Genomic DNA, 19,601 nt, shown 5'->3' with positions numbered 1-19,601 from the left:
ACTCAAGAGATCCTCCTGCCTCTGCCTCCTCAGTGCCAGGATTAAAGGCATGCAACACGATACTTTGCTAAATGTGACTGAGTATTATGGAGTACTTCTGGAATGATTTAGATAAGAAGAACTCCATCACTGTCAACAAAGATACTATTACACTCTTCTCACCTGACACAATGGCTGCTAAGAGCCACTGCCTATAGGGAGACTTTGTAACTAATCAAATTGGCCATGGTTTACTGTGGCCCCTGTAAAATGTATTTTGGGGACTGATTTATATTATGAAGTAGGAGAAAATGTACCACAGGAGGCATTCAACCCTGACGGACCTTTTGCCTTAGTACTGGCAGGACGCTGACCAGGTACTTACCGTGGGTCAGCCACTCCCACCGTGTGCCTCCTCATTGACAAATAGCGAACCAAGGCTTCTGGAGAAGGCTCTTCACCCTCGTCGCTGTCCAAGTTCACGGCCCCGTCAGGCTAATGTGGGGAAACATAGCTGATCAGAAGTAAATCAGAAGGAAGGAAAGGCGCTGTGGCTACGGGAAGAGATGTGGCTTCAGGCACCAGTGGTTGGACATGACTACTTGCCTCTATAATTTGGTTCTCTGGGTTGATCAGCTGAACTTGGGGGACGCTAATGTTCATAGCAGTGCCTGTCTGCTCCGCCTAGAAAGCAGTACACACAGACACACAGAGTTGAGACACTAGAAGAAACCATGACAGGTTTTCAAAGTTATCTTTCCCCACACCCCTTTCTCTAAGACATGGTTTTGCTATGTAGCCCAGGCTGCCTGAGATTCCCAATGGCTAGGATTATGTTCAAAGCAGTCTTGATTGTAAAAGTCTGGTTCTTCTGCTTTCAGGTGATATAGCAAGGAAGCATCCTTAGGGAGAATGGTATCTCACAATGATTTGCTACTTCTTAAAATAAAATTAAGATAACAATTTCTGTCATTGGACTTTCTCTCAAAGAAAGACAGATCTTGACGGTCTTCTGACAATGGAGGAGACAAAAGTGGATGAATAGGAAATCTCTCATGACCAAAAGCTGATGAGCAGTGGCTAGCCCTTACCCTGGTATAACCTGTCCTCACCTAGGTCATAGAGACATTGCCCACCTGGATATTGACTGGTGCCTGAAAAGTCATGGCTTGGGGCGTGCTGGGAAGTGCTCCAGGACGCAGAGTTTTGTTTTTCTTGTGTCGATCGCACAGCAGGCTGTAGATCGCACTATAGTGGTCATAGGCATCCGATCTTAATGACTGCCAAGAGAGAAAGGGAGAGGGAGACCCTGAGGTGGTGCCTCAGTGACAAGCTGTGACCCACCAGCACAACACAAAGCAGCTTCTTCCTTCCCTCTTAGGTCCAGGAAGGGCAAAGGCAGAGGAAAGGGGAGGAAAGCAGGAGCACCCAAGAGCTCAGGAAGGTGACACTGCAGGAAAGTCAGAAAAGAGGAAGGGCCACTTATCTTACTGGCTCTCCACCCAGTCTCAGGTACCTGAAGTGTGCGTTCCTTGTCCAGTCCCATGTCTTCCATGGCCAAGAGAACCTCATCATTGAGGGGCTCTGCCTGCCTTTCCTCCTTCAGCTGCTGGCATTCTGCTATTAACTGTGACACGGAGAGAGACAAATAGTCAAAGTTCCAGTTAACAGCAGCCCTCAGCACGGCATAGGATACATAGTGACCAAGCTGTCCTATGCCCCATTGCTGCAGATTCCCTGGGTCTCATACAAAGTCTAAGCAAGACAGCTCTGGCAATCAGCTATGGCTGACAAAAACCTTCTGCTCCCTGACCTCCTGGGGTATGTGGAATGATCATAAATGGGGTGCAGCAATATGTTGCAGAAGCTGCTGAAATGAGCTACTCAGACAAGAGAGGCATTCTGGTGGCAGTGAGCTGTACAGCATGCTGTCTTGGAAGTCAAGAGCAAATTGTGGTTTTTGGGACTCCTGGTGAAACCCAGTATCCCTGGTCTCCACAGCCTGGCTTGGTGCTGTGGCTTCCTGTGAATTCACAGGCCACTTTGGTTTTACCCAGCAGCTGATTCTTACTGCTCGTCTCTTTGGGTCCTGGGCCGATTACAATCACTGCAGAAGACAAGGAGCGAATCAGGAGTTCCCAGAGCAAGGAGCCCGGCTCACCCTCTCAAAGTTGGGGTCTGCATCTCCGAGCTTCATCCACCTGTGCCTGCAGATCTGCTCCATTGAGAGACGCTTATTTGGATCTAACACCAGCATGTGGCGGATCAAGTGCTCACACTCTGTAACAGACAAACAGCTGCTGTCAGGCCAGTGAGGGAGGTCCTGGTAGAGCTGAGGGGCTCGATGTGAGAGCAGCAGGTAGAGTCTCAGGCTCCCTGCCTCTGGCTCTGCTTCTCCTCTGCCTTCATCTCTACCTACTTCATTGTTTACTCCAGAACGAAATGGGCACAGCAGAGAGGGAGAAAAGAAATTCAAATGGGGCAGTCTGGTAAACGCCTCCACTAAATCTGACATGTGTCCCCTGCAACAGAACGAAGAACAGACTGTCCTCTAGAGAGATTCAGCACCTTAGAGGTACCAAGATGGGCAGCTCTAGCCTCCCATACACACTATTATGTGCACATTAGTGACTTTGGCTTAGGTGTGCAGTGTGGCGTTTCTCATGGCACAGGGGCGTAGGCCACCACAGAACTTTCCTAATGTAAAGCAAACGCCAGGAACACGTAGCAGCGCTTACAGATGCAGCCAGTGGGCACTTTCTTTTGGTAACTCATACTCCAGGTTATACTGGAGAGAGAAGAAGAGTTCAAGATCAGAAACCTGTATTCTGATTTCAAAGCCACCCACCTTAAAAACTTTCTCATGTACAAATTGGGAGTTCTGATGACCGTGCTGGAGCAGCAGTTATGAGGCAGGAGGCAGACAGGGATGAGGCTGCATTGTTCATGTATCTTCACAGCACTCTACAACGGCTACCTCAGCCCCACCACAGTCCTAAGAGCAGTGCGCTAGCATCCTTCCCAATTTGGAAATGGCCCAGATTTAAGCACAGAGTCCTCAGTCACATGGTTTTCAAGCCAGATCCAAACCAATAGTCCGACTGTCCACCTGGGTGTGTGCACATGTGTGCAGGTCCATTTGTTTATGTGAACAAGGATGTAGGTCAAAGGTAACGGTAGGGTGGCTTCCTCAATTGTTTCCACTATATTTTTTGAGACAGAGACTCATAAATTTGAAGCTCACCAGCTCCGGGAGATGAGCTGGCCAGTGAACCCGAGATCTTCGCACACACCCCACCCCCTCAGTGTTAGGATTACAGGCGCACCACCATGCCTATGTTTGCGTGGGTGCTAGGGATCCAAACACAGCAAACACAAGCAGTTTACCCAAAGAATCATCTCCCCAGCCCCTCCCTGACGTGGTGCCGTTAACCACAGCTGTTATGTTGCCTCAATCCTGCAGAGTCGAAAGGGTCAATCTACCCGAACCACACCAGTCCTTCCCCAGCCATCACTGCTTGCTTGGGCAGCAGAAAAGGTTCCTAGGCAGTCTTTCTGCGTGGTTCTTGCTCCGTTAGTCTTACTCTCCACTGGCATTTGTTTAAGGTCAAGGCTAGACCAACACCACTTTAGTAACTCTATAGTTTCTTCTCATGATCTCAAAATGAAACTGTCAAGCCCTGGGCCTAAAAGGTTACTGTCTAATTTCCCACAATGCAGCTCTCTCCACTGTCTGGCCTCTATGCTTAGACCTCTAGTTGGAATGGATACTCCACAGGTCTTCTCATGGAGGGTTCCCTGTCATGCAGGCAAGAGTTTAACTGTCACTTCCTCAGAAACTCATCCCTGACCTCTGACATGAAAACAGGCTCAGTTGTTCTTCACTGTGTCACATGACTTTTCTTTATTATTTAAAGACTTCTCTTGTTCATATTTGTACTTGTTGGCTATCTCTGTCACAATGCAAGGCCGGGGTCTTTTCTACTGCCATAAGCAATATGGACTATCCAATACCAAAAATGATTATATATCTGATGGGAACTGAATATATGAGTAAATATTGAATATTCATATCAATAAGACTATATTGTGAAAGTACTTTTCATCTCACTGCATCTTCAGAACTATCCTAGAGTAGGTTCTATAAAGGTTCATTTGTAAATGAGCAAACAGGATTGAAGTGTTAATACATTCGGCTACCATAAGGATGCGCTCTTGATTGTCCTATAAGGCGACATTGGGAGGATGTACATTCTATTCACCTATTTTTTTTTTTCCAGAACAGATTCAACACTGCAATTTCTATAGGACTTCTGGTAGCATCACTATCATGAAAGATATACTCAGAGTCATTTAAAAGATTTACTCTTAATTTTTACTGTATTATAACTTCAGAAATCCAAAACAGATGCTCAATAAAAATACCAGTTTGTTTTTGCTTTATGAGCAAAGGTATATTCAAGGGCCATTCCTATCTGAAAGACTATGGTGTCTCCAGTCTAAAGTTATGTAGCAAGTGTAGACCCAGCAGTGTAGCATCTATGACATACAAGTCTGTCATCATTTGAGAGAGAGAGAGAGAGAGAGAGAGAGAGAGAGAGAGAGAGAGAGAGAGAAGTAGGTGTTCTTAATTCACGAAGTTCAATGCAGGGAGGCCAGGGTATGCTTTGGAAGTTGCGATGTTGTTATTCAAGCCTCTAGGTGGCAGTCCACTCTTTTTCTTTGGTCTTTCTACACAAAATTTATCCTATGACATCAGGGGACCAAGGCCACATAATGTTTGTAACAGGCTTGCTTTTTAAAACAAAGAGTTCTTCTTCTAGGCAATTTCTTTAAACAACAAACAAATAAAAGCAGAACCTGTCATAATACGTCCCAATGCAAACCTTAATTTCAGGATTTTGAAAATTCTGCTCAGTCATCCTTAACAGTTCTTATCCTAAGAGACCCTGAAATACTCACCACAAAAAAAATTCACAAGGAATTATGAACTTATGTACACAAACTTGCATTAATGTGTGATTATTCAAGGAGGCAAAGAGTTTACATCAATTCCCCAGATTAGGGACCTCGCTTTGTGTCGGTGGCACAAGGGCAAGTGTGCTGATCCTAGCTGTCATACGGAGTAGAACCTGGCAGATGATCAGAAGCTAACACGTTTCATCTGTTGCAGAGGGTGAAACATGGCCGAACTCAGTATCAAGCCACATTTTCTCAGTATCATATAGCTTATAAAATTAAATTCAGATGAGATCTGAACGCGCTATTCTATACAAGATATGGAAGAGGGTGAAAATGAAAGCAATGACCGCTTCCCAACCTACAACCACAACCACAGGACACTCAAGTGAGCAGCAGGAGAATGAAGCAGAGCAAAGGGTGATCTGCCAGCCCTCAGGACGCCCGCCGGAGGAGAGTGGCTCCTCACTTGTCCCTTCCCAGAGGGTACACAGCTTTTGCTGCTGAGACCCAGGACTGTGGGACACAGCAGAGATGCTCTACGCTCATGCTAGAGAGGCAGCCTCTGCCCCACTTGACATTGCTTTTGTTTGTTTCCCACACGAGTCCAGGCAGTCTCTTCAGCCAAATCACCGTGGGCCTGTGGAACACAATCCTCCTGTGCTGGCTGGTTCTGTGTGTCAACTTGACACAAGCTGGAGCTATCACAGAGAAAGGAGCCTCCCTTGAGGAAATGCCTCCATGAGACCCAGTTGTAAGGCATTTTCTCAATTAGTGTGGGTGGTGCCATCCCTGGGCTGGTGGTCTTGGGTTCTATAAGAGACCAAGCTGAGAAAGCCAGGGGAAGCAAGCCAGTAAGTAACATCCCCCATGGCCTCTGCATCAGCTCCTGCTTCCTGACCTGCTTGAGTTCCAGTCCTGACTTCCTTTGGTGATGAACAGCAATGTGGAAGTGTAAGCTGAATAAACCCTTTCCTCCCCACTTTGCTTCTTGGTCATGATGTTTGTGCAGGAATAGAAACCCTGACTGAGACACCTCCTAGGGAGTGCTAACTACAAGATGTGCAGTGTGGGGCCTGCCGAGCTGACAGACATTGACTTTCAGGAATGGGCTTCCTTCTGAATGGAATGAAGACTGTCCCCAACTTTATCTGAGATGGTAACAAACACCTTTGTCTTTGAAGAGAATTTTCTCAAGGAGGCTGAAGGTGTTTGGCTTGAGAGGGATGCTAAGCAAGGGTGTAAGGGTGTGTTTGTGTGTGTGTAAACACTGTGTGTGTAAAAATTCACTTCATTCCTGTGACAGGAGAACAAGTGAAATATTTTAAGAATTATGAGGCTTATTTACCATGGAGAAAGGCAGATGTGAGCAGGAGGGGATGTTTTGGGCTGTCCTTCGAGTGTCTGAGGGATGGTCCACAGGCAAGGCCTAAGACAGATTCTGTGTGTCAAGATGTGATCTGGAAGTCATAATCCAATGAAGAAAAGGGTTCTCTCTGATCAGTGTGGATGAGACTTGGATGGGCGATCTGAGGAGCTGAGGGAGGGTGTGTACTATGTGCAGGCAAGGCCACACCAAGGTCTCAGCTACTAATTTTACCGATCACTATTCTGGATAACAAGGGGACATAAGGTACTCCTTGGCCACCTACCCCCAATTCTCAAAACTCTGTGAGTGATAAAGGAATGGTCTGTGTACAATGTGGTAATCTCATTTTCACTATAAACGTGTCACATGGGTGGCCTTCAGGATGTCATTCAAAGACTTATGTTTGAAGAAGCTTCAAAGACAGCAACTGTACCTTTTAGAACCATGTATCACCAACGTCCCATCATGAGTCATGTCTTCCCAAATGGTAGGTGTAGGAGCATAGCACTAGTGGCTGACAAACCTTGCTGACAACTGCATGCCCTAAGAAGCTAGCTGTGGCGGTATTCCTAGAATCTCAGTATCTGGGAGCTGGGACAGGAAAAGCATCAAGGCCAAGTTCTGGTTCCCAAACCAGAAGTAACAAACATGGAGAGCAACTGTTCATGCCTGTGGCTCATCACCTGGAGGCTGACTACCACAGGTTTGAGGCCAGCCTGGGCTACGTGACCACTGCTGGGAGTTCTGGGGCAAGTGAGACTGTCTCAAAACAAACAAACAAATAAACAAACCTCAAAACCAAAAATCAAGACAGAAAATACCCAAGAAGTCACAACATAACATAGTCATTACCATGCTTCCGGCTGGAGTTGCCAGAAAACCATCATTTTACTAAAGATGTAGGTCTGCTGCTGTATGGGGTCAAAAGCAGAAAGAAGGAAATGAAATGTCAGTAGAGTGATACCTTCAGAGACATACCTGCTGATGTTAGTTGTGTGTAGTGTGGCAGGCATAGTACTAAATCCCTTAAGTATTCAACCGGTACACGACACCTATTAGAATCTACATTTTGTAAGAAGTTGAAACTGAGACATTAAGAAACTTCAGCAGAGGGGTTGGGGATTTAGCTCAGTAGTAGAGCGCTTGCCTAGGAAGCGCAAGGCCCTGGGTTCGGTCCCCAGCTCCGAAAAAAAGAACCAAAAAAAAAAAAAAAAAAGAAAGAAACTTCAGCAGAGGGTTGGGGATTTAGCTCAGTGGTAGAGTGCTTGCCTAGTGAGCACAAGGCCCTGGGTTCGGTCCCCAGCTCCGGGAAAAAAAAAAAAAAAAAAAAAAAAGAAACTTCAGCAGATACTAAGCAGCAGAGTCTGTTCATTCTTGTTGTTGTTCTTGTTTGTTTCTGAGATAAGTCAGACTCAGGCTAATCCTGAACTCATGGTCCTCCTGCCTCAGTCTTCTAGGCATTTGGATTTCTGGGGTGTGTGCACTCATGCATGCACACATGGCCTGGGTGTAGAGGTCAGAGGCTAACTTTGTGAATTCGATTCTCTTCAACCTTTAAGGTAGGGTGGTCTGGTCAGTGGTCCAGGAAATAAACTTGGCTTAGCAAGCTTGTGTGGCTAGAGCGTTTATCCAGTGAACCACTCCACTAGCCCTCCTAGAGAATTCTTCATCTAAATATACCTTTAAAAATACACTATTAATAACTGGATGTGGTGGCACAGATTTTTAACCTCAGCACTCAGAAGGCAGAGGCAGGAGGATCTCTGAGTTCAGGGTCAGACTGGTCTACAGAATGAGTTCCAGGACAGTTTGGGCTACACAGAGAAGCCTTGCCACAAACAAACAAACAAACAAACAAACAAACAAACAAACAAACACCATTTTTAGTGTTTGAGGTAGCATCCAGCATTGCTTTAGAAAAACAAATCAGAACAATTCTCTTATTCAGCTGATGACCAAAAACTGTGAACTCCAAAAACGGCCTCACTAGAGTCACCTACAAGCAGGTTCCAAATGGAGCAGAGAGATCGTGGTTGGGACTATGAATGAGATGATAAGGAGCATGAGGTGGGATGACAGCAAATGTATGAGAGGCTGGGAGCAGGAGAGCACGGAAACCTGTGTGCAAGTACGTGCATGAGTGTGTGTGTGGTGTGTGTGTGTGCGTGTGCGTGTGTGCACGCGGTGTGTTCACCTGCTAATGATTTCAGTGGTTAGGATTAAAGGTCCTACTGAAGACTGAACTCTGGTGCTTGTGGGGATGGACGAATCAGGCATTGCAAACCAAGGAATCAGACAAGGAGAACAGAGCTCTGTGGGACCAGATTGTCCCACATCTGGACTGACCCCATGAAGGAAAGCCTGGCATCCTCTAACCTTTCAAGTAGTGCCAAATTATGGGCATCACCAAGCCTGCTTTTGGGTCTGCGGCAGAGGAACAGTCTCAAAGAAACGAAATCACAGACCCTTGCACACGCACAGCTCCTTTGAGTTGGTGGGAAGGAGAAGACATCTGGGTGCCAGAGGACATTGTAAGAGTGTAAGAAACTTTATCCAGAAACCCATGCTTCCTCTAAGTGTGTGGAAGAAGGTGTTTGATCTCTTAGTCTTTCCAGTCAACAAGACATATGCTCAATACATATGCTTAAATATATATGGGATTCTCAAGTGTTCAACACCAAAGTCTATATTTTGGACAATTTTAGCATGCGTTCTATCAATGTTTACTTCATATAGATTGCTTTTATAGCAATCCAAATTTTAGACAGCTCTATTTTTCTAAATCTCAAAATCCAAAATGGGAACAAAAATTAACTGGTGGTCAAATCTCTAAAACACCCCTTTCTGTGGATAATGAACAACTTTCAGAACTTGAAACAGTTAAACTGCATGTCAGAATCTGGATGCAAGTTGGCACATGACTGTCAGCCTCTGTTATTCGCAAGCTCTGTGCGGGTCAGGGATGGACCAGGAGAGCTGGTCCCGCAGACACAGGATGGTGGGAGGGCTGGGAGGCCCTGCACGGCGTTCAGGACTCGAGGTGCTTTATGCTCTGGACCTGCAGATGATCGTGACTCAGTGTCTCAGTAATGCTGACTGCTTTTTCCAAAAGGAAAACCACAAATAAAACATTCTCATATTCTTTCAGATTCCCTCCCGGCGTGGCCTCTCTGTCTCTTCCCCTCCTTGTCTTTGAAGCCACTTCTCACTATGTAGCCCAGGCTGGCACCAACAATATCATCCCTCCAGGTGATGGGACTACAGATGTGCACCATCAAACCTGGTTCTGCCATTTTTCTCTATGAACAGGAAATAAGCCCCTGGCCCTCATCTCTTCAGAGATAATGAGAAGTCAGATCTGTTTTTACAGTAGCCATTGTGCTCGGCTTCCACCAAGGCAGCTTTTGGTAAGACATTGGCTGGAGCTAGAAACCCCACTTTGCTGTGCACTAAGCCCTAGAAGTGAGAGGCCCTGGCAATGCCAACAGCCCGCAGCTGTGAAACCTATTTGACCTGGCTGCCCTTTGAAAATCTAAACCAAGGCTGGGCCTAGTGCTGCAGGCCTTTAATCCCAGGACTCAGAGGCAGAGGTAGGTGGATCTCCGTGAGTTTTGGAGCCATCTTGGGTAAATTCCAGGACATCCAGGGCTACACAGAGAAACTCTGCCTCAAAAAACCCACCCCCCAAAAGAAGGAAAACAGTTTTCAAACAAGACATTTATATGTAAAATATTCATTCAGTGTGCAAGCTCACCACAAATGCAGCGAGGACCCATGTGTGCGAGACAAAGCCTTATCCAAGGCCAGAGTTGTATGGCTGCAATGGGGGCAGCTCCTGATACCAAGCTTAAGGCATGTATTTAGTCCCCAGACCCACAGGGAAAGGACAGAATAATTCCCAAAAGTTGTCCTTTGGCCACACACACACACACACACACACACACACACACACACTTTTTAAAAATTTTGAATACTTTTATATTATTATTATGTGTTATTATTTTATGTCTGTGGGAGTTCTATCTGCATGTATGTGCACCATGTACATGCAGTACCTGTGGAGGCCAGAGGAAGGCGTTGGATCCTGGAATGGGAGTTGCAAATGGTTGTGAGCAACTTTGAGGTGCTTGGAATCAAACCCAGGTCCTCTGGGATAGCAGACACCACCTCACACACCCCTAACCGCTGAGACACCACCTCTCACACTCCTTGTTGCCCTTATTGTTCTGTTTTACTTTTGTTTTGCTTTTGTTTGTTTGTTTTTTCAAGACAGGGTTTCTCTGTGTGGCCCTGGATATCCTGTAACTCACTCTGAATAGACCAGGCTGGCCTCAAACTCAGAGAGATCTGCCTGTCAGTGCCTCCCAAGTGTGTCACCAGCCCCTGAATTTGTTTTGCTCTTTAATACAAACACGATTTCACTGTATATTATAATCTGACCTTGAACTCATAGTCCTCCTACTCCACTTCCCCCAAAATTTGGGGTTACAGACAGGCATGGGCCACCATATCAACTTTATACTTTATAAATTTTGATTGACTATTGCCAAAATAGAACTGCACACACATTTCTAAATCAAGGATGAAGGACTGGCTATTTAAAGTAGTATCTATATTTTAGTATTTTAGAAATTAAATATTCAGAAATTTTAGTATTTGTGTAGTGACCTAAGTTGGCAGTGATTGTACCAAAATTTGATTCATTAGAGAGAGAGAGAGAGAAAGAGAGAGAGAGAGAAAGAGAGAGAGAGAGAGAGATGGTTTAGCAGTTGTGAGCACTGGCTGCAATTGCACAGGACCTGGGTTCAGTTCCCAGCATGCACATGGCAGCTCCCAACCACTACCCTCCAGTCCCAGAGGATCTGATGTCCTCTGCTGGCCTCTAAGTGGTTCCAGGCCTTGACTCGGTGCATACACATATGCAAGCAAAACAACCACATTAAAAAGATAGAGTAAAACAATTCTACAGGGGTATTACAATATTAAGACAGTGTGTGTACCCCTACCCCCCAATCTTCCTGAGAAGCCGAGGACTAGTCTTTTCACTTCAATAAGCACGGATCAATCCCAAGTTGTACACGGTGAGCAGCAGCGCTAGGCAAAATGACTGCATTAAATACAAATCTCATCCCCACTGTTGTCTGGAACTGAGCACAACAGTCTACAACAGAGAGAGTTCTCCATCGTGAACTGTGAAGCTACTCTAGTGGCTAAACACAGAACCTGTAGGGAAACAGCTCAGACAGATCTGACGGTGAAGCCTTCTTTCAGGCCAAGGGAGACAGCAAGAAAGGCCTTGACCTATATCTCAATGTATTAAACAATAACTATTTCTTCACTCCCCCCACTTTTCTTTCTCCTTCCCTTTCCTGGCAGGGTGGGGTTGGTTTGAGCTCAGGCCTGGCACATAACCAGACAATCACTCTGCCACTGAGACGCCACCCCAAACCACCCTTGCCATTTACCTGTCCCAGCACTTTCTTCCAGCTCTGACAGAATCAAAATCCAGAAAGTGGGAGCTCCTGGCTAAGGGCCAGATACACCCCAATTAGCTGTAATGAATGCCAACCTTGAGAAGAACCCCGTGGGCTACCCTGCTCATGAGAGGCTGCCCATGCTGTAGCTCATGTGTGGAAGGGCAGACTGCTCTTGTCACTACAGTGGGGCAGAATTGTATCTCAGTCTTACCCCAAAGTCTGAGGTATCTGCTACTAATGAAGACGTTTTTAAAATGTGTAATTAAGTGTTTGTGGGGGTGGGGTCGGAGTGGTCTTGGAGAGTGAACTTAAGTCACCAGGCCTTGTGGCGAGTGCCTTTACCTACCGGGCAATCTCATGGCCTCCTCTTAATGCTTTCTTTGATATCCACTCCAGGACTCTCCAAATACTTGTAAAAACTTACCCGATGTGTATTTATTGAGAACTCAATGTAACTGAAAATGGCTAGGAATTCTCTGGGGCCAGACGGCTGAGGCTCAAAGCCTAGTTCTGGCATTTTCTAAGTGACCATCTCTTATCCTTACTATGCCTTCATTTTCACAACAACCTAACCACCCCTCTTTAGCCTACCTCTTGGGGTGGAGAGAGCCTGCTGAGCATTAGGTAGTTAGGTCAACTGTGCCTAGTACACAGGAACCAAGGTTAGTTACTACCCAACCCCTGGAATCACACTTCTTCTACTTGGAATCTTCTTTATTTCTCTATATAGGGTTTCTGTAATCCAGAAAACAGTTTGCTTGACAGGTATGTATGGTAATAACTGGAACACTACAAGTGACTTTTGTCCCTGGTTTTCTGGAAACTTGGGTAAACTAATGGGACTAGGGCAAGGCCTAATTCACTCTTATGAGCGGGTCTAGCTTTGTTTAGTGTTTTAAATGTTTTTTGTTTGTTTGTTTGTTTGTTTGTTTGTTTTTTTCGGAGCTGGGGACCGAACCCAGGGCCTTGCGCTTGCTAGGCAAGCGCTCTACCACTGAGCTAAATCCCCAACCCTTAAATGGTTTTCATAGATCACAGGTAGGTCTTGAAACTGATATATAGCTGAGGGTGACTTGTGATTCTCTTGCCTCTGCCTTCCAAGTGCTGGGATCACACGTGTGTGGCACCACACCCAGCTCTCTGGCATGAGATGTATTCCTTGGGTGGACAGACACCAAAGCCCTGCAGGTTTTCTTCCCTAGATGGAGTGCAGAATCTAAAGATGTGCCTCTGTCTGCACTTACGGCTCGGGCAAGTGATGCCCATTCCCAGCCTCGTTCCTCTCCACAGTGCTTTCGCCCAGGGAGACGCTGTGGTTCTTGATGAGTACTCAGAAGAGGCAGAGTTACCGTCCTCTAAGTGGAAGCTTTCTGGCAGTAGCTGCAGGCCATATTCTCCATCAGAAGCATTATGTAAGTGGGGTCTTGCATTCCCAGTGATAAAATGCTTATGCAATATTACAGCTAATTAATTCCCAATGAAGTCTAATCAATAAGGACTCAAAAATATTGCCCACAAGAGATCTCAATGCACTCAGCACCAGTGCAGTTTCTTCATGGTAAATTAATTTTCCCTCTGTTAAGTAAATGATTGGACTACATTTGTCCATAGGTGGTATTTAACAGAAGGATAAGGCAAAGCACATATCCATGGACTTAAAAACGTATTATTAGGTAGTCAATCTAGTAACCAAATGCATACATATATTGTTGGCTTCCACCAGTGAGTGGAGTCAGATGAGACCTCTGCTGACACTAGCTAGACTGGGTCTCATCTTACATGAGCTCAAGAAACTGAGTCCCCTTATCATCAGGCGGCTAAGGCTAATGCTACCTGGATGACAGCTCTGAGCTCTGGGTTAATCCAAGAAGCCTCACTCAAAAACACTGGCCTGGGGCTGGAGAGAGCGCTGCAGAGGTCCTGAGTTCAAGTCCCAGCATAACCATTTATAAACAATATCTGGCGCCCTCTTCTGGCCTGCAGGAATACATGCAGGCAGAACGCTGCATACATAATAAAAATTAATAAACCTTAAAAAAACAAAACAAAACTGGCCTGTACCAAACATGATTTACCAGAGACTCGGAGAGCCAAATCACAGTAAATCAAATAGTTTGTTTTGTTTTTCCCTGTGATGGTCTCACTATGTAGCCCAGTCTGGCCTCTAACCTGCTATGTAACCAAGGTTGGCGTCCAACTCACTTGTGTTCCTCCTGCTTCAGCCTCCTGAGTGCTGGCTGGGATAACAGACCTGAGCCAGCTGGCTCAAAATACCTTTGCAAACTAACCAGAAGTGTCACTTGATCTAGTCATCTACAAAATAATAACAAAAGATTATAAAGCCCATTGGTTTCCTGAGTGCATACGACCATCAGGGGTGAGCTACCTGTCACTTTAATAGTACAACACCGCACCTACGGGAGATTCTACAGTCAAGTAGTAAGTCTTTCTCAACTGGCTTTTTTGGGCACAAATTGGGAAGTTGGAACATTGAGTCAGAGTTTCTATTATGTAGCCCTGGCTGTCCTGGAATTTGCTATGTAGAGCAGGCTGGCTTTGACCTCAGAGGATCTGCTTGCCTCTGTCTCCTGAGTGCTGCGATTAAATGTGTGCACCACCGTATGCCCAGCATTGTGGTTCCTTCCATATTTCACTCAGATTAGTCACTGAGAAGACATGTATTTCCTGCCAGGTGTTGCCAGGCTCCAGGAGATGCAGCTGTGTAAAATGCATCTGATGTCCTAGGCCATAACAAACTAGGTGGTTAAAACCCACTCCAGCCCATGACAAATGCCACTTAGCAGTATGTGACCTTAGTTGATCTCAGGATACCCATGGGAGAACACTTGTGTCTAACAAGGTTTGACCCACTATGAGAAGACAACTTCATGCCACAGTTCCTGCAGAAACAGTGTCCATCTTCAGAGACTGGTCTCCCACACAGCTGGAGACACTCTGGAATCCGACTCGGCCAGAAAAGATAGAGGAAAGGATCTTCTCGAGTCTCACAGGCTAACGTGGGAAACTCTCTCAGCCCTGACTGAGTTTGTACATCTTCTCACAAAACCCAATAAGCTCAGCTCAAGCTGGTGACCACCGAGAACAGGCCTGGTTCTAAGGACGTTCTTCAACCACACTGGCCTCTGCGGAACAGAGACAGAGACAGAAAAAGGGACAGCAGACCTGACAGCTCTGACCTCCACAGGAAGAGCTAATTCCAGGTCTGGTAAGTCACAACCGTGCTCAGAGACAGAAAGAGGACCCAGGGCTAGACTCTCAGTATCCTTCCCTTGAACCTGAACTCCATGATACTTGAAGGATGTCTCTGCTCGGAAGCCGAGAATATCCCATGATTTCTCCTTCCTCTGTGCCTCACATTCATGGACAGTACCAGCCTCTGATGGGTCTTGGGATTCAGGTCTATGGTACAGGACAAAGCCAAGCTCATGCATGTTGCTGAGGACAAGGATGATCACACAGTAAGATGGCAACTGCCGAGTCATTTCCTCCAATGGCTCTCATTTCTGTGCTCCATCTTATGGAGCTTTCCTTTATCCCACTCGGGGACCTCCTCTCTGGGATTATGCAGTAACAGTATTCAGGACAATAATGCTGCCATTCTCAGAGTCTCTCAGCTTTCATGGTAATCACTAAGAGTGCGGTTCCAGAAGCTAAGTCACTTGCCAGGAGCTGTTCTCAGCAGCCTGCTTTGGGAGGCCTGATTGAGCAAGAGCCTTGCATGGTCTGGGAGGCCAGGGTGGTAGAAGACGGAGGATATCCAAATCCCTCACAGGAAATACTGTGGACACTGGAAAAGCAGAGGAAGTGGTTTATGGACCTGCCCCCGCCCCCCTTTTTATAACTGAGGTTGAGCAGAACAATACAGCATCTGAGGAATGGCTAAACTGGGATGATCTGTGTGGCTTTTACAAGGCAACTCGTTTCTCTCAACGTCACAGAAAGCAGTAAAATAGTATAGAGGAACAACTGCAGAGCATAGTCGCATAGTTCAAAGCAGACGAAATACAGGAAACTACTTCATAAACTCTAAGGCCTTAGAGAAATGTAGTTATTTTTGTGGGTGCTTAAGGGTGGAGCAGGGACTGAAGCAGGATCTCGTGTGGCCGGGCTAGCCTCACACTCACTAACAGCTAATGACCTTCAGTTCTTGAGCCTCCTACTTCCACTCCTAAGTGCTGAGATTAGGTGTACACAATGGAATTTCTTGACATTGTCTGGGTAAGAGTATTCCCCATGGAAGGGCTTTTGTAGGTGGTATTTTTAACAAACCTGTGCATTAATTCCTCCCTTAACACATCTTTATGTGTGTAGAACCCAGACACTATCCCATGGCCTGGGAATAGAGCAGCAAACAAAACTTATCCAAAACTCCTGTCAGCTGAGGACAGGGACAACGTGGGAGGCAGGAAAATAAGTAAGAGCATGTGGAACTGTGACAAGGGTTAAGACAAACACAATTATGGATGCTGTTTGGTGGCAGTGGTCAAGAAAGGCCTCAGAGAGGGGACAGCAGAGTATGCCTGCTGAGTCTGAGAAAGGACAAGGGCCTTCCTATGACTAAAGCCTGAGGTCAGAACAACAGAAAACAGGACGGGGGTGGTGTGCTACAGAGGAGTCACGATTGTGTACGTTCTGATTTCCCTTTTTATTTTCTTTTGTGAGACATGGTCTTATGCAGACCAGGCTGGCTTTGAACTGATACGGATCCACCTGCCTCTGAGGGTTGAGGTGAAAGGCATTGCACCCCTACAACCAGCCTGATTTTAAGGGTCAATGGAAGCCTCTGGAGCACAAGGCAGGAGAAGTTGACTCTGACATGGACTCAGGATGTAGGAAGTGCTGTTCTGTCCAGACACTCTCTATCTGCATGTACACCTGCATGTCAGAAGAGGGCATCAGATCACAGTATAGATGGTTATGATCATCAGACAGCTGCTGGGAATTGAACTCACAACCTCTGGAAGAGCAGACAATGCTCTTAACTGTTGAGCCATCTCTCCAGTCCCCAATTACAATATATTTTGATAAATGTCATAATAGTAAGACAAGGTTCAGAAAGATAAAAAATATAGAAAATATCTGGATTTGTCCTTTTTTTAAATATGCATGTGTAGGCCAAAAACAATCTTGACCTCAGAAATATTGGCTTAGCACTCAAGTGGGTTAGACTGGCTGGCCAGAAAGCCTAAGGGTTGCTCCTGCCTCGACTTCCCAAGTACTGGAAGACAAGCATGTGCCACTGTAACTGATACTTTTAACTGTGTGCTGAGGATTGAATCAGGACTCTGTGCTTGTGAGGTAAGCACATCGCCGACTGCTATCTCCCCTGCCCTGTGTTCTTTCCTTGGAACTTACCTAACTTCTTGTTAGGTCTGCACTGCAAGAGTGGAATGGAGAAATAAAGGAAGTACTTGGAGCAGAGAGAACTGCTCCAGAAAAGATACCACTCGAGGAAGCAGAAGTACTTTAGGATGACAGGCTGTAGCTCGGAGTGAGGGGTCTAACAAAGGCAGGGCAGGGCCAGCTCCCAAAGAAGCTCTGCTACCACTGCTTTACCTCACCGCTCAGAGCAACTCACGGAGCTGCAACCAGCACCTAAGGAGCAGAACAAAGCACACTGGAGTGTGACGCCCATAACACAAGTGGCTTGGCCCTTTAAAAACTGCTGGAGGTTGGCTGGGGATATTGGTTAAGTGGGAGAAGCCTCAGGTATGACCACCAGCACTGGAGCAGGGAGGCTCTTGGAGTGGGGCTAGTGACGTGCCTGTAACTCTAGTGCTCAGGAGACCGGGTAGATGGTTCTTGACTTTAAATCAGCCTGGGCTAGAGAATGAGACTCTGTCTCAAAACAATATATTTTGATTTTTAAAAACATATAGGTATGTATGTTCTAGCTTATAATATAAAGTATATTTTTTATCATGGTTGCAGTAAAAATTCTTGAAGTTCAGTACTCTAGACATATTAGGAGTGAGTTTTGGGCAATGGTAAACTACTGAAACATTTTTTAAAATTTATTCTTTTTTTAAAGATAGATTTATTTATTTATTTATTTATTTATTTATTTATTTATTTATTTATGGGAGTACACTATTGCTCTCTTCAGACACACCAGAGGAGGGCACCAGATCCCATTACAAATGGTTGTGAGCCACCATGTGGTTGCTGGGAATTGAACTCAGGATCTTTGGAAGAGCAGTCAGTGCCCTCAACTGCTGAGCCATTTCTCCAGCCCCTGAAACACTTTTAAACCACAAAATGATATGACCAGATTTGTGTATTTGTATGTGTGTACATGTAAGGCTTGTATGCATGGTGTAGTTGTTATTACTAATGTCTGCAAAAGTTTCTCACGCAGTAACACGGAGAAGACAAGGATGAACTCAGATCCACAGATTTGACTCAGTCTAACTTAGGCAAGAGAAGACGACAACGTGTTTTACACAAGCGGCTACAGGAAGAGCAGACTGAACACAGCCTTCGCTAACCAGTTGGCTCTGGTGATGCTAAGAGAAGAAACAATCAAGATTTGTTTCTGCCAAGCCTCAGAAGCAGACACAGGGGACACCAAATAGAGCAAATTTGTGGATAGGGAATGAAGTTAATTTTAGAAAATGTTTCAGTGTTGTGATTTCAGGATGTTAAAGGAAGACATTGAGTAATCAGTTGTAGTTCAGTGATAGAGTGCCTGACTAACACACTCAAGGTCCTGGGTTTGAGTCTCAGGACTATAAAACAATGATTTTTTTTTTAAGATGCTAAATAGCAAATGGATGTCTATGTAGCCCTAGACCTCAGGAGGGAACTGGGAGACAGTTAATTGGCAGCTGTTTCCAGAAGGGAAAGGGTGAAGCCATGGCAGTAAATAAGCTGGCTCGGAATGGTCATGTGGACCAGAGGAGATGTAAAGAAGGAGAAATCTGGCAGGGATGACAAAGACAGTACACTCGGGACAGAAGGAATGGATCTCAGAGGCAGTAAGAAACAATGGGGTTTAGAAGACAGTGAAAAACCCTTAGGAATAAATGAGCAATTCCAGATCCTTGGGAGACTGAGGCAGGACTGCATAAGCCCAGGAGTCCAAAGGCAGCTTGGAAAACACAGTGAGACTTTGTTGGGGAAAAAAAAAAATGAAGACCTGATGAGACAGCTCGACGAGGATATGCAGAGTGTAGGTGAAGAGAGCTCAGAATAACAGACTTCGGAGCTACAGAGTGAAGGAACCACTCCATACCTGGGAGGGGGACCACGCCCCACAGGCTAATTAGGCAAAAGCTTGCGAGGAGGGCAGCAGCAAGAACTCTCCCAACAACACAGCACAGCTCCAGGGAAGGCCGTTTGGCAGCCCACTACGTATGTAAACAAGCTCTTACCATATGGCCTCACAGTCATGCTCCGTGGTGTTTACTCAAGCGAGCAGAAAATGTGTGTCCATACAAAAGTCTGCACAAGGATATCGCCGCAACCTTAGCCACAAACTGTCAAAACTGGAAAGCAACCATGACACTCATCAGTGGGCAAAAGGATAAACTGTGGTACATCCAGGCAAGGGAGTATTCAGCACTAAAGGGAAATGAGCTAGCAAGACACAGCAGACATTATACGCCTGTACACGTTCCTACGTGGAAGGAAGGCCAATGAGAAATGCAACACATGGTGTCTTCACCCACATCACATCCTAGAAAAGCAAAAATGTGTGGAGACAATGATCACCAGTGGGGAGAGAAAGAGAAGGGAGGAACAGGAGAAGCACACAGGATCATCCCAGAGGTGGGGCTACTCTGTCTGACATGATC

The 19,601-nt window shown here is 45.8% G+C and overlaps 1 protein-coding gene across 2 annotated transcripts in view; it reads right to left on the bottom strand.

Annotated features, from left to right (window-relative positions):
- Sik3 (SIK family kinase 3) overlaps nucleotides 1-19,601 on the bottom strand; it is a 211,128-nt gene that overhangs the window by 28,627 nt on the left and 162,900 nt on the right. For both annotated transcript variants that reach the window (XM_087563721.1, NM_001271216.2), the window contains 5 exon segments: nucleotides 2,141-2,259; nucleotides 1,496-1,606; nucleotides 1,116-1,259; nucleotides 586-663; nucleotides 365-474 (listed from right to left, as the gene is read on the bottom strand). In XM_087563721.1, coding sequence (XP_087419847.1) covers nucleotides 365-474; nucleotides 586-663; nucleotides 1,116-1,259; nucleotides 1,496-1,606; nucleotides 2,141-2,259 — 562 coding nt within the window.

The sequence above is a fragment of the Rattus norvegicus genome, chromosome 8 (genome assembly GCF_021556685.1).
Source record: "Rattus norvegicus strain SHRSP/BbbUtx chromosome 8, alternate assembly SHRSP_T2T, whole genome shotgun sequence".
In the NCBI taxonomy this organism is placed as follows: Eukaryota; Metazoa; Chordata; class Mammalia; order Rodentia; family Muridae; genus Rattus; species Rattus norvegicus.
This window is presented reverse-complemented; position numbering and strand designations above follow the sequence as displayed.